Source organism: Pseudopipra pipra, chromosome 3 (assembly GCF_036250125.1).
Source record: "Pseudopipra pipra isolate bDixPip1 chromosome 3, bDixPip1.hap1, whole genome shotgun sequence".
Taxonomy (NCBI): Eukaryota; Metazoa; Chordata; class Aves; order Passeriformes; family Pipridae; genus Pseudopipra; species Pseudopipra pipra.
The window spans coordinates 81,905,766-81,919,740 of record NC_087551.1 but is presented as its reverse complement, the minus strand read 5'-3'; the positions used below and the strand labels follow the sequence as shown (position 1 = coordinate 81,919,740).

Here is a 13,975-nt window from a genome sequence, read left to right as displayed (position 1 = left end):
TGAGGAAGAGAAATAAGCATTAAGTTAATTATGAAGAATTCCAAAACTGTGCTCTGAATAAAGAAGGAATAAAATGAGTTTCGAAGTGAGACAATAAATTTCTTCTGACATCTCAAAAGTCTTGAAAAGAAAGATCACACATAAAAGCTACTACGCTCCCAATAAGAAACAAATTCAAGCGAATCCCCAGGAATCTGAACCTAAGGCTTACTTCAAAAAAAGGTGCCTGAATGTGAATTATTAAGCAACCCCAGTCCGACTCTCTCTAGCAGCAGCAGTTTGCCTAGGGAGACTTTCACAAATCCTGAGACCTCAACTGCTACCATGGAACCATGTATTTCTCTCAGAGTAAGTAGATTTATGCTTGTGTAAGTAGACTAAGTACAGATTTTGTTTCATTTCATCACCTGTGTTTTACAAATATGTGATTATGTTATTATATTTAGATATTACAAACAATACTTCTACTTCTAGTTTACCTTAATCTGTCTTACCTATGGCCCAGCTAACCAGCACAGACTCTGCAGTGTCCACACGTAAGGAAGGTGTTTTCTTTCCCTCTCATTACACAGTTCAGATTCCCGCCTTGCAGGAATTGGACAGGACCCGAGTGTACCCAGGGACTCACAGCAACTGAAGAGGCTCTCTGATGTGCAATAGGTTACCAGAGTGCATGCTTATGCCTTGTAGCTATTGGTGTCTGTTGGTGTCTAGGTCACAAGCAGACTTGCTGCTGACTGCTTCCTACACAGAAGGTGTCCTTGCTTACTCCCCACTCATGGGGAGCAGGCCATGGGCTCTGAAACCTTTGCATTATTTCAAAGGCAGGTGTACATAGAAGCAAGCAGGGTAATATTATAATTATTATTGAAATGTGGGCATCTAAAACATTTGGAACTTGCATGCTTGGTTCAGAATTCTTGAAATAATATTTGAGATCTAAATGCAAACACATTGCATTAAATATGTTGTACTGGTCTTGGTATTTTTCCTTCCACTGTGTTTACATTCATGTTCAATACAGAAAGACTTCAGTCTTATTTCACAGATCCAAGCAGTAATTCCAGCCAACTGGCATGAGTTAGTGGAAACAAAATGAAGTGCTAATGTCCTTTTTACTGTACTTTATTAAGAAATATAAAAATGGGAAAACAATACCAAACTAACAGTTCCTTTAGTTTCTGAACCTTTAAAAGAATCCTCTGTTCTTTCTCTTATATTGTTGCATTTGTCTAGGGACTGGACAGGGAAAAATGTCAATTACTGTCAGATAAGAATTAAAACCTCAGTTGTGCCTTATGCTCAGTGCAAAATCCCAAAGATAAATACAAAATAATCTTCAGAAAAAAGTGATTTGTAACAAGTCTGTCTGAGGAAAGAACTGAATATAATTTCACAGTAAAATTCTGCTGCTGAGAACTCCATTCAAGAAAAGGAATTGTGAATGCTAGGTAAATGACTAAGTAGATACGACTTTTATCTCAATAACATGTCAGAGTAATTGATCGTGTGTTAAGGTAATTCAATCTTCTCAGTGATATAGAACTGAAACTTGAAAAGCAAAACTGTAAGTTACACTTCTGTAAGACTTAAGAGTGGTATGTGAAATATCTTTCATCTTATATCAGGTTGCCATATCTCCCATTCTCAGAAGGAGCACTTTAAGTGATAACGCTTTACGATGTATTTTGGATCATTAAATAACATTTGGATCACAGAGGTTTTCCAATGCCAGCTTCTGAGGCTATTACATTAATAAAGCTATTTTTTCTTACATGAATAACATTAACAATGTAGAGTGACCTTTTTGCTAAATATTAGAATTTTGTATTCTTTCCCTATGTCAGTTTATTTCAGCTATTTAGCATTGGATCTGTTTGAAAAACAAAAAGGATACACTTAGCAACACCCAGGATAAACACATTACGATGAATCATACATGCTTGCAAGGTGTATGCTTCTCCTACAAAAATATTAAAATCATACACAGCTTTGCTAGTTTGTGTGAGACAACATTTTCGCTGTACTTCTATGAGGTCTTGGGCTATGAATTAGCTGTGTCTTGACTGAGTCTGGAGGGACTGTCTTCTAAATTCTAAATACATTCATATCTATTTAAATTTTTCATCTAGTTTCCAAAAGGTTAAAGAAATAACAATACCAAACCACTATTTAAGTCTGACTTATACAAAATCAATACTTTTTTCTCTATCACTGCAAAAACAAATGCAGAAAACTATGCTAAAATCATACTCCATCACCTGCAAACATTGGAGCCGCTGCTTAATCAATATTCTCTTATCTTTGCTTTCCAACAGATAAAGGCTTTAACATGTTAGGCAGTGTATGTTTTTCATAATGTTGAATTCAAAGCTTGCTGAAATCCAATGTTTCCTTTATGAGGGCTCTGACAGACTTGAATACTTCCAAGTAAAACATTTATATGATATTGTACTCAACTAGTTCCCTCACCTCTTCTCTTTCCCCTTCTCTTAGGGCCCTGCTTCTTTTTGAAATAATGTTACCACTAGGCTGAAAGCAAATTAAATTTAAACACTAATATCTAAGTTATCTACAAGTGTCCTTAGAAAAATCATAACTCTTTGGTCTATATTTTAATATCAGAGTGGAAAAATTTAACAACCAGATTCTCTCTGGCCCTAACAGAAACCAAATACTACTTCTCTGGCATTTTGCTTAAAAGAATATTTTAAAAAATGAACATCAAAAAAATACTAATGCAAAGCAAATCAAATATCAGAATCTGACTTCATAAAAGGCTGTACTTACTCCTTATTTCTGCATTTAATGCATGGTTGGTAAAGGACTTTGACAGCATTCCAGGTCCCCACTGGTCCAGAGCTAGGCATGAAAATATCTCCAAACAGTGTAAGAACACTGAGAGAGGAGGAACTTCCTAAAGACTCCACCAGCAATGTGTCAGAATTTAAAAGCCATATCTATAAATGAAGAAATAATTTATTTTACTGTAGATTGTATCAATTTCAACTTGTTACTTTACTCTGACTCTAAATCAACTGATACTAAAGCTACATTCTTACAAAGTTTCCAACAAAGTTTTAACAGACATAAATTGACATTTTATTATTCAGCACAGTCTGCACAGCACCTAGTGGAGAAAAAAGGATTAATACAATGAACTGATGCCTGATTTATCACAGTCACTCTTAAGATCATTTCTGTGAAGCTGTCTCTTTTATTGAGTGTAGCACACTTCCTTTGATAGTAACAAAACAGTCCCAAGTCATCTCCTTCAGTAGCAGATGGATTATTTCTCCAATTTCTTTTGGGTTTTTTTGGAGGTAGTCAAGCATATGGTGTTGAGCAACTGAGGGCTAAAGACAGGGAACTGAAAGACTGCTCACCGAAAGTGCCAAAAATTGAGGATTTTTATAAGTGGTAGTCATGACTAGACGGAGCTAAGACATGCAAGGAAGAAGACACCAATTAACATGGTCTAAAAGGAACACTGAGATTTACAAACAGCTGTAACAAACTCTTACTTGGAAAATAAATCTTTATCAAATTTCATAATGGGACTGGCATTCTTCAGCACTATTTGCTCCCAGCAATTCAGGGGATATTTACTGGAGCGAGTTTTGAGAAATCTGAACTTTTTGCATCACATTAAGGATCTTATTTAATCTTTATGTGATTGGGCATCAGTGTTCCGACTTGGAACCAGGGCTTTCATACTAAAAACACTGTACAAAAAGTCAGGCTTTTCCTTTATTCACAGCCTGCAGCAGTGAAGTGATATGAGTTAACAATGGAAATCAATTTTTGCAAGTGCAGAGCCTGTATGAAATGTTTATATATGAAATATTTATCATAGAAAACAGGATTTATGCAGTGCTGCTCACCAGAGAGCAATCTTCTGCTTCTCATGATCTAATCAGCTTCAAGTAAAACAAGTTACATGATGTTAGGTAGCAGACACATGATATCCCCTGGTGGAGGGAAAAAGCCACCATTAACAGGACACATAGTATATGTTGTAATTGAATGTGACAGTCACAATTTATCAGAGCCCAAGGCTCAGAACATTACATTGGAAGCTTCATAAAAAAGGAATGAGATATATTGATAAAGATAGCTTGGGAGGGATGGGAGGAGGAGAATCACTTTAGCATATGCACATAAATGATGACAAGCAACTGCACTTGGCTTAGCAAGTGGTTGTTCATCAGTTTTGCTCTGGTAACTCAATCTACACATTTATAGCCTAAAGTGCAAAATACACCTCATTAGCTGGGACCATTACACAAGGTGCTTTAAGCCAAGTGCTGAGGAGGTGTTGGAGACAATGGTGAAAAAAGAGAAGTGCCCTTTACACACAGGCCACTCTGAACAATTTTAGTTTTAACGAAACAGAATTTCTTCCTTTTGAAATTACTATCAATTCCCTGTGAAGGAGCTTCCTGGGATGCTTTTCAGAAGGGGAATATGCTTCAAACTAGTCTAGGGAACAATGCAGCCAATAGATGTCTACTCCTTTCAGAATCCTTCTGCAATTTGCCTTACAGAAAGCAACTAAAGCATTTCATTTGCAACATGGTTCCATCTGACAAGCATTTCTTTCCACCACAAGTGTTGATATATGGCATCTGACAATTATGTTTTACCACTTGTTCAGAATATGTCTTTGTCTCAACAGCAATGTAACAGGTCTGTATTAATAATTTAGCACACAGTACAGAGAAAGAAAATGGGGGCGGAAGGACTCCTGGCCACGAGAAAATCAACTTCTGAACTACATTTACTTCTTTCAGCAGTATTTTCATTCTTTTCCTCATGCATGAATTAATTTCGATCTTGCTTTTGGTCTGAACGACCAACCACTCACTCAGACTCAGTGTGTTGACTCAAAGCAGTTTATGTTATTTCTGGCTAAGACAATTTCATATTTTGATCTGTGCTTTCAACTACGTTACTCACAACATGCTATCTTTCCTTCCTTTCTACCACTTTGTACAGCAGAGCTTGCACAACCAACTTCCCTTCATATTAACTCCAGTAAGTAAAGAACCTTTACAGAAAGATAAATATATAAAGTTTATAATTCATTAATAGTGCGATTGATGACTTTTTCTGAAATGACAGCATAAGAAGAAAGTCTCTGGGTTTTTGTTGGTCTTTTATTCATTGTTTTCCTTCACTTTTAAATCACTTTGTCAATAGACCTCAAAGATGTTCTTAGGAGAAAAGCTACAACAAATCTATCTCAGTTATACTTCACAAGACTCAATCCAGGTAGTGAAATACTACAGTCTTGTGAACAATTAGGCATCAATTCAAACTTAATTTGGGTTAAAAAAAAGCTTTTATTTTTCCTTGCTAGTTCTTTCTTAGTAATTGCAGGCATTACTATTACTTTTATCATCACACAGGTCACTAATGCAAACATCTTTCATTACAGCTACTTTGTCCTCACATTCAGACTGTGCAGATAAAGATGTGGTTTGCACATATTTCACAAAGAATAAAGGTCGCTAAGAGAACTGGGTAGCTAAGTCTCAGCAAGGTTCTCATTAACGTACTTCTTGATCACCGCAACCTCCACCCCTTCTCCAATCTTAACAAATGCAAACCTGTTTTGCACATCCTCTTCAAGACATGGCCCAACAATCAGGTCTCTCCCATTTTGTTACACATTAAATTTCTTGGGATATCTTCCCACTCCCTCTCCAGTCACTCCTGAAATACAGGCTGCCTTACTTTCAAGGCACTTTACACTCCGGAAAAGGTCTTTCATTCAGTACTGAAAGACTGGAGATAGTATTTAAACTCTACCACACACTTCTTGATTTTCATAGATGTATCTTTTTGGGTTTTATCAGGTTGATCCCATCCATTATATGAATTCTCTGTATCTATCCAGAAAACTACTTATTTACCTCTTTCAAAGTTATACTTTTTAATAGTACAGAAAAAACAGACATCTATTAAGATGCTGCTATGCTGATCAATAATGTACCATTTTGCTCATGTTCTCCTATCTCACTGCCCATTTGCTGTCCTCCTCTTATTCTTAGCTTGTAAGTCATGCAAGGTAGGGAACACTTCAACAGTTTAGCAAAGAGAGGAGGCAAGTGATTCACCTTTTACAGAAGGTAGAGAGGGCAGACATATAGTTAGGATAAATAAGGAAATCTGTATGCACCACTTTTTTTTTTTCCTGAGACAAAGAGACTTTTATTTATTGACATCCTTTAAAAATACGCCCAACATAAGTAGTATATACCTTGGACAACAGAATAAGTATAACTTAAACAACAGAAACTCATATTATGATATCTGCAAATAGCATAACTGGTAATGTTAAGTGATACATACAGAGGAAACACGGAAAACGAGTGTACATAATATCTGTGGTTTAAAAAAAACTTAAACATACTCGTGAGAAACCTTAACCCTAATTATCACATACACACCCTAAGCTGTGGGCATTCATGTATGTAAGCACAAACACTGTCAACTACAATCTTTGGCTCATTATCAAAACAAACAGGTGGGACAGCTGGTTCACGATGCATCAGTGATGAGACTCCTTGTGTAACTTGGCTGTATACTCACAGCCTCAAGCACCTACGTTTTTTACTGTTTAGCTGTTGACAATCATTAATATAAACAGTGTTTAAATTATACTTGTGTCCACAAGGCCTCTGAGCCCTAAGACTTAAACCACAACTCCAGAACACCTGTTGATGTGTATACAGTTGCCAGAACCTAAGTCCAGACATTAGTAAGGGCTTTCTGATGTTAAACACAAAGAACACCCCCAAAAAACTAGTAACTAACTAATAAAAAGGAAGAGATGCCAATCAGAAGCCAGCCCTATCTCATTCAGCCTGCTCCTCTAATCAATACATCAGCAAAAATGCAACTCAGAGCTAAGAGTAATGGCAATCTACTAAACAAAGTGATTTTTCTGTTAGCAAATAACCAGTTTGTTCTATGTAAGCTACTAGACTTAAGAGGCAGAATTTTAGGTAACTTGGAAACACGTAAGCTACAAAGGAAAAATCACAACTTTTAATGACTCCTCAATTAGATAACACATAGTGACAATTACAGGTCCACTCATGAAACCTTAATTTTGCCATCACAAAAGAGGTATTTCTCAGTGGTTGTACAAATGTTATCTTGGCACTAAAATTTACTTAAAAGCAAGAGATATACACTTTCTTCAGCACCTGGGTGTTCAGAAATAATAGAACTTGGACAATTCATATATAAAACAATTTATGTAATTAGATTGTCTGCCTCAAGAAAGTGCATCTATAAGTTTATCCAGGGCAGGAATCTATAATCATGTATTTTTTTATCTTTGCGTCTATGAATTTTTTGTATAAACTGCAAAAATACAAACGCTATACCTATATTTAGTTCAGGAATAAAAGAAAACACCCTTAGTTACAACAAGTGTATAGTATTAAAATAATTCCTATCCATCTTAAAAGTTTGAGGAAGCTAGCTGTCACTATTTAAATATCAAGCTTAATCAAGTTTAGCAGCATTGGAACATTAAGTATAACAGGCAATTTTAGTTTTGTTTGCACTTCACTTTGCAATGCAATGTACTGACTACATTAGTAGTCTCTGCTGACTTAAGACAATACATGGGAAAGATGCTATGCAACTTGATTCACTTCTTGTTATTAAAGATAAGAAGCACTGGAGCAAGAAGATGAGATATATATTAAAAAGTTAAAACTTAAACTTTCCATGTTTTCTGAATACAAACCAGTGCTACTTCTGGTGTGTCTGTAGTACTTGCATTAATGTAACAACAAGAGAAAATTTCTACATGCACATCTACTTACATTAAAGAACTTGGAGATTTCTTACTTGAACAGAACTCTTCAGAACTACTTCAAGAATTTGAATTTGTTAATTTTCTTTAAAGATACAGTAACTAACAGCATAAATAATAAATTTTAGGAGCTGGGATACATAGGTTAAACTTTTTCAGTAAGATGAAGATTTAAAAACTTACCAGAATATAGGTTTTTCCATTATCCCCTTTTACAGTGAATCTAAATGTGCTTTTAGCAGAGGATAATTCCAAAAGACACTGAGCAACCATGCTCTGCACAAATTGAGACCTGTTTAAGAATGAACCACATATTATATGTTTTCATAACAGTTAAATGGGCAAAGTCATTCATATCAATGCACTACAGATACATGAGTATCTCCATACTGGCAATTTCGCTATATCCTACAATTTTCTATTTCCTGCAACAGGAATTTTTTAACAGACCAGCATTCTAAATTGCTCCACATCCCTTATTTGGGCTGATGCCAAATGTCAAATGCTGAATAAAAGCTTTCCCTTTACATATATGATCTTCACACAAAGTTCAGAACGATGCATGTATTTCAAATACAATTTACAAAAAGAGAGAACTGTGACTAATGGTAGTACATGATACAAGATAGATAGATCAGATTCTGTTTCATCTTAGTCTTAATTTCAAACTGAATTGCTTGAAATCTCAAAAATCTCAGTTGCAATTAAATATTTCAAGCTTTACTTAATTTAACTTTACATGATGTAACCTTCAATTTCCATAATTAGTCATCAGACATCATGTAAGCTTAAATAGTTCAAAAAATAAGTATTTCATTTTGGTTTATCATCTGAATAGTGAGAGACTGTGACAAATTATACACAATCTCTCTCCTGTGTCACACACAAAGACGAGTAAACAGAACTGTATATAGGTGAATTCAAACTACATTACCTTTACAATGCTTAATTCTGGGATGATTACGTAAAATTGCACTGTTAATTATATGTAATTATTCAAGAAACTACAACATTAGAGCATTTCTAGCATCCTTTCTAAAACATACACATGAGCAAATTACCTGATTTTTTTTTGTTACCTTGGTATTGGGCTGAAACTTCCCTCAGATGGTTGAATAATCACCTCGGTGACATAATATTTAATGGTATCTAAAATGACAAAAACATTCTTGAAGTATAATAGAATAACCAACTTGTTAAGATTAGACTATAAGACAGCCTATCGCTAAACTAATTAAACATTTGTTCAGTGCTCCATTAAGAAATGCAGCAGACGGTCAAATTCTGCTTTGGTTTGTAGGAGGTGAAGCAACCATAACAAAAAACCTACATTGCCTGAAGAAAACTGTTCTGAGCTAATTACATGATCAGCAATTTATCATTCATATTGATCTTTGTTAACGCTGGGAACAATCACCTTGAAACAAAGCAAGAGCTCAAGCCAAACCTGAAAGATGAATTGAAAGGACTTCCCTAAAGCACTGAGATCAGCATGGCTTACATAAGTATTTTAGTACCCTCTGCTGCTCAGTAATGCTGCAGTGAATCACAAGAGACAGTTTTAATAACAGCACACACAGGGGAATAATTTTCTTCTTTGCTTAAAGAACAGAATGGAACTTCTTTCCAAAAATCACACTTACTCAACACTAGCACTGCATACATTCTGAGTTTCAATGTTCACCAAAAGCTTCACTAAGACAGCCTTTAACACTAAATGTAAGTGTTTGAGGACATAATTTAATCCCCATCAATAAAGTCAGGTCAAAGACGATCATATTGAAGATCTGGGTCTACGCTGCAAACATAGCCTATGAGAGGGCCAGCAAAACAGGTTAAATATAGAGAGTAATAAATACATTCTACTGAGCCTTAGTATGTGAATAGCTGGAAGATTCATCGGTTCCATAAATTTTAAGGGTGAAAAGGATCATCTCATCTGATCTCTGTCCACACATACCATTAAAACTAGATGAAAGTAAGCATTTTAGGAAAACACTTAATGTGTTTTAAAGACTCCAAAGCCTTAGTAATCCAATCCCTTCTCTAGATAAGTACTAGATAACTTTTTAAATTATCTTCACTGTTAGGAAATTATATTTTACCTCTAAGTTTAACTTAGTCTTCTCCACGCTGTACTAGTCCGAGGAGACAGGAGGAAAATAAAGTTCAGTCCCTTTAGTTCCTCACCCACTACCCTGACTAAGGAATTAGTGCTACTGCTACAAAGGTATTGAGAATTCAGGAGATGTTTGCTAGCAGAGACATAGAAGGTGTGATTTCCCAAGAAAAAAATCATACAAGTGTCTGTGGGTAGAGTTAGGGAGAAATTCAAATCCAAATGTGGCCTCCACAGCTACACCACTCTAATCCTGCTTTATCGTCAAGGCACTGATATCTGCTCAGGAGGAAGTACCAAACCATGACAGTCAAGTTTGCTCTCTAGATCCTTTTCACAGAGATGGTTCTGCCTAGACTTATACCATATATTGCTGGTTAGTTTGTCTGTTCTTTGAACTCTACCTAAATTTCCTACAGTACTGAAGAAACGTGGTCAAAACAATGGATATGCTATCTAACTTCAGCTATGTGCAGAGTCCACACCAAATCCATGCACAGTGTTTGCCTTTACTTATTCCCACCAATTATATCAATCATATCAATTACTGGGTGCTACAACCATCTGAAGGCTTAGATTAAGGCATCTATTACTCATGACCCTATTATTCATGCTCTTTTCCAAGCACTCCTTTCCCAAAGTCACATCCTCCTTTGGAGGCTTTCAAACATTTTACCTTAAATTTGGTTTTATTAAAGCCCATGTTGTTCAGATCCCTGTACAGGACAATCAGAACGTTCTGTACAGAAGACCTTCTGTCTTGCATCACCTCGTGACTTACTTCTAAAACAGGCTTTGCATTTTCTGAGAAGTTTTTATATTCACCAGATGTCTGAACTGAAAGAGGCTCACACTGACTGATGCAGTGGAGTAGAGGGAGAATGAAAGAATGAACCCTGCTACTAACAGTCTTATCATTGCTGCTCTCCTGTTAATAGCTGAATTTTAAATACGACCAGATTTTTAGACTACTTCTCGTAGACCCTGCTGATCCAGTATAATTACACTTTTAAACCATCATCTCATCATCAAACGAGGATGAGACATAACCTGCTTCTTTGACAAGGCTTTCTTCCCACAAAATCAGGCTGTTAGCAACCATATCTTCAGCTTCTAGTTCTGTGTTGATCAAGTTCTGAATTAGCCTCTCAATTATTCTGTAGAACTGACAGGAAAATAAACAACCTGTAATTTCTCAAGGCTCCTTTTTTTACCGAGCTTCCTAATAAACTGGAATCATGCATTGAGTCTTCCAAAGCTTTGAAATTAGCCAAATATGCCACAGAAACAAGGATGAGGAAAATCCCTGCTGAAAGTCACTTTCAAGGTCTAACAGTGGAATAAACAACCTCATCTGTTCCAGAAGGAAATGGGATGAACACACAGGAATCAGCCCTGCAGCTTACTGATAAAACTACTTTTCTTCAGAGTTTTTAACCTCCAGTGCTCAATGGTTGATACAGTCAAGTCTAGTTTTGTTTGCACACTCATACCTGACGATATTGTTTCTCCCAGCATTTTCTTGCAGCGCTTACAAATTACTCTGGTATTTTCCTTTGATTTCTGTAGGACAAAGAAATATCATTTAAATGTCTCTCTGATATTCTGAAAAAGGAATGCATAATTGTAATATAATCTGCAGAGTAGACAGTAAACTTCATACTTCTTTCTGTTCTCTTTATGTTTACATGCACACAGATTTGCCTTCACTACTTCAGCTCTCTATAGCTGGACTTGCTTGCAAGTTCCATACTAGTTTTAAAATCTGGCAATATATCCTGATCTCACAGCAAAATAATGCACATGAAATGAAGTACTCCATAATATATACATAAAATAGTATGATGCAAAGTGAATACCATTACTCAGTAAAAAGTTCTAGCCACTCTGGACAGTTTTATATGAGTCAAATACCAGTTCAACATTCAGCAGATAGTACAAAATGTCCACAGACTGTTTAAAATTACTAGAAAAGAGCTGAAGAACACAATATAGCATGATATTCCAGAAAGATGCAGTCTATTCTGTTCTTGAACAACCTTTCTCCCTCAATTCAAGCAGAAACAGAAAAGGTATTGACAAAGAATAATTGTCAGAGGCGCAAAACAGTCTCCATATGTGGCAAGAAAATACATGTAATAGAAAGAAGCACAGAAGACAGAAAACTGAGGGCTATCACTGAGATACATAAAATCACTAATGTTTAGGAAAAGCTGAATAGAAAGATTTGCTCTCATAGCTCATGCCATAAAATTTTAGAATCACAGCATCAACTAAGTTGGAAAAGACCTCTGAGATCATCGAGTTCTGTTTGCATCAAAGAAAAGGAAAGCATTTGTCACACAATGCATAATATAGTTTGGTACTCACTATAGGAAAGTATTTTTCATAGTGAAAGTATACACAAGTTCAGAAAGTCTTCAAAAATTCAGAGGAAATGTTCATCAAGGTCTTATTAAAAATAAAAAATGTGGATAACAGTATTTAGTTCAAGGAGTCTCTACAATCTCCAAAATATAACTCAATACTTGCCTTACTCTTATGTATCCATTACTGCCCTTTGAAAAAGATCTCCTTTCAGCATGAAATCTGCCCTATAACACTCCTGCTAATTACAGTGTTAATATTTAAATTCAGTATCAAACAAGTAAACACAACTCCTACTTTAATCCAGAGTCCAAAACTGGTTCTGTGTGGGCTTATTAACCTGGATGTAGCACGCTACAGCTCTGGTCTGAAAGCAGTACATATATATAACGTCTGTCATGCTCACAAATGATGAATCAAACTAAATGGCCCAGGGAGAGCCCAAGAGCTGACTACGTTGGAACTACAGCCCCCTTGTTATGGAGATCAGAAGAAATATTTGGTTCATATATATATGCATTTACCCCCTTTCCCAATTCCCACCTTGCTACTCCTCTCAAACATACACAGTAAAATCACTTGCTTGATGTGAAAAACAAGGATAAGTAGACAAGGTTTTGTGAATACCAGTATTTGAGACAGGTACAAATACTGCACAGTACAAGTATAGAATATATACAGTACTTCCTTGAAAGCTACAACTTGAGTATTTTCTTCTGACTACAGTTACAGATGCTGGCTGAGAATTGTGCAGTACGGTACTAAAAAAACACCACTACCTCATTGGATCATGCTTCAATGGAAAAAGCAACAGTTCTAGCTTGACTAATTAAATCAATATATCTATTTGACAACTTGCAGCTGCTGGCAATCTGCAGGTGGAGGTGGATCACAAGCCTAATATTTTCTGTTTCTATTCCTAAGGATCCCTGATATGGTGTCAGGGAAAAAGAGTTTCCCCAAGAGATACTATTAGGATGCTGCAATACCATGTGACATTTAAAAACTATGTTACACTGGAAGACTAATAGATGTGAAAAATATGTTTGCAGTGGACGGATGCTGTCTTGGTCCCACTGGAGTCTGGAAAACATTGTTTAAGCATCTCTGGTACATTCCTGCTACTATTTTGGTCATAGGCGAACACTTCCGAAAGAACTGCAATGCAATTAGGAAAGAACTTTCATACTGGGGCAGGCTGCAACAAAATTATCTGAAATGAGAACATTTATGCCAATAGCAATCGGTCTTGCTTGTAACTTTCTATTACTTATATTATGGAAGAATTTTCTCCTTCAGTATGAGGGTTTTTTCCTTATTAGTCCAGTTTCTGCTGGATCTTAGAGTTTTGCTCATTTGCTTGGCAACTGAGTGATGCTGGAAATAAGCAAACACAGAAATGAGAATTCACTGCTAGTATGAAAGATGTAGAAAGAGGGATTTGACACAAACAAGCAATACATTCTCAATTTTTTTTTTTTTTTAGCTTTATAAAGACTTGGGAAAATCGGAATATGTTATGGTTTCAGATGTGGCTGTCTTAACATTCCTAGGACACAGTAAGGACATTGAGTTTCTTTGACTGTTCTATCTAGAGAAGGAGACCCACATTATAGCTCTTCATGTTGACGTTTCTGAGGCATTTAAGGAAG

At 36.0% G+C, this 13,975-nt stretch overlaps 1 protein-coding gene across 7 annotated transcripts in view; it reads right to left on the bottom strand.

Moving 5' to 3' along the window:
* Window positions 1–13,975, bottom strand: part of UBE3D (ubiquitin protein ligase E3D) — an 82,099-nt gene that overhangs the window by 59,424 nt on the left and 8,700 nt on the right. For 5 of the 7 annotated variants that reach the window (XM_064651116.1, XM_064651119.1, XM_064651115.1 and 2 more), the window contains exons 5-8: window positions 11,450–11,519; window positions 8,917–8,986; window positions 8,021–8,129; window positions 2,791–2,960 (exon numbers count right to left, since the gene is read on the bottom strand). In XM_064651116.1, coding sequence (XP_064507186.1) covers window positions 2,791–2,960; window positions 8,021–8,129; window positions 8,917–8,986; window positions 11,450–11,519 — 419 coding nt within the window. Of the gene's footprint in view, window positions 1–2,790; window positions 2,961–3,884; window positions 3,972–8,020; window positions 8,130–8,916; window positions 8,987–11,449; window positions 11,520–13,975 lie in introns of those variants that run through there. The other 2 variants (XM_064651120.1, XM_064651121.1) reach the window with 2 other exon arrangements.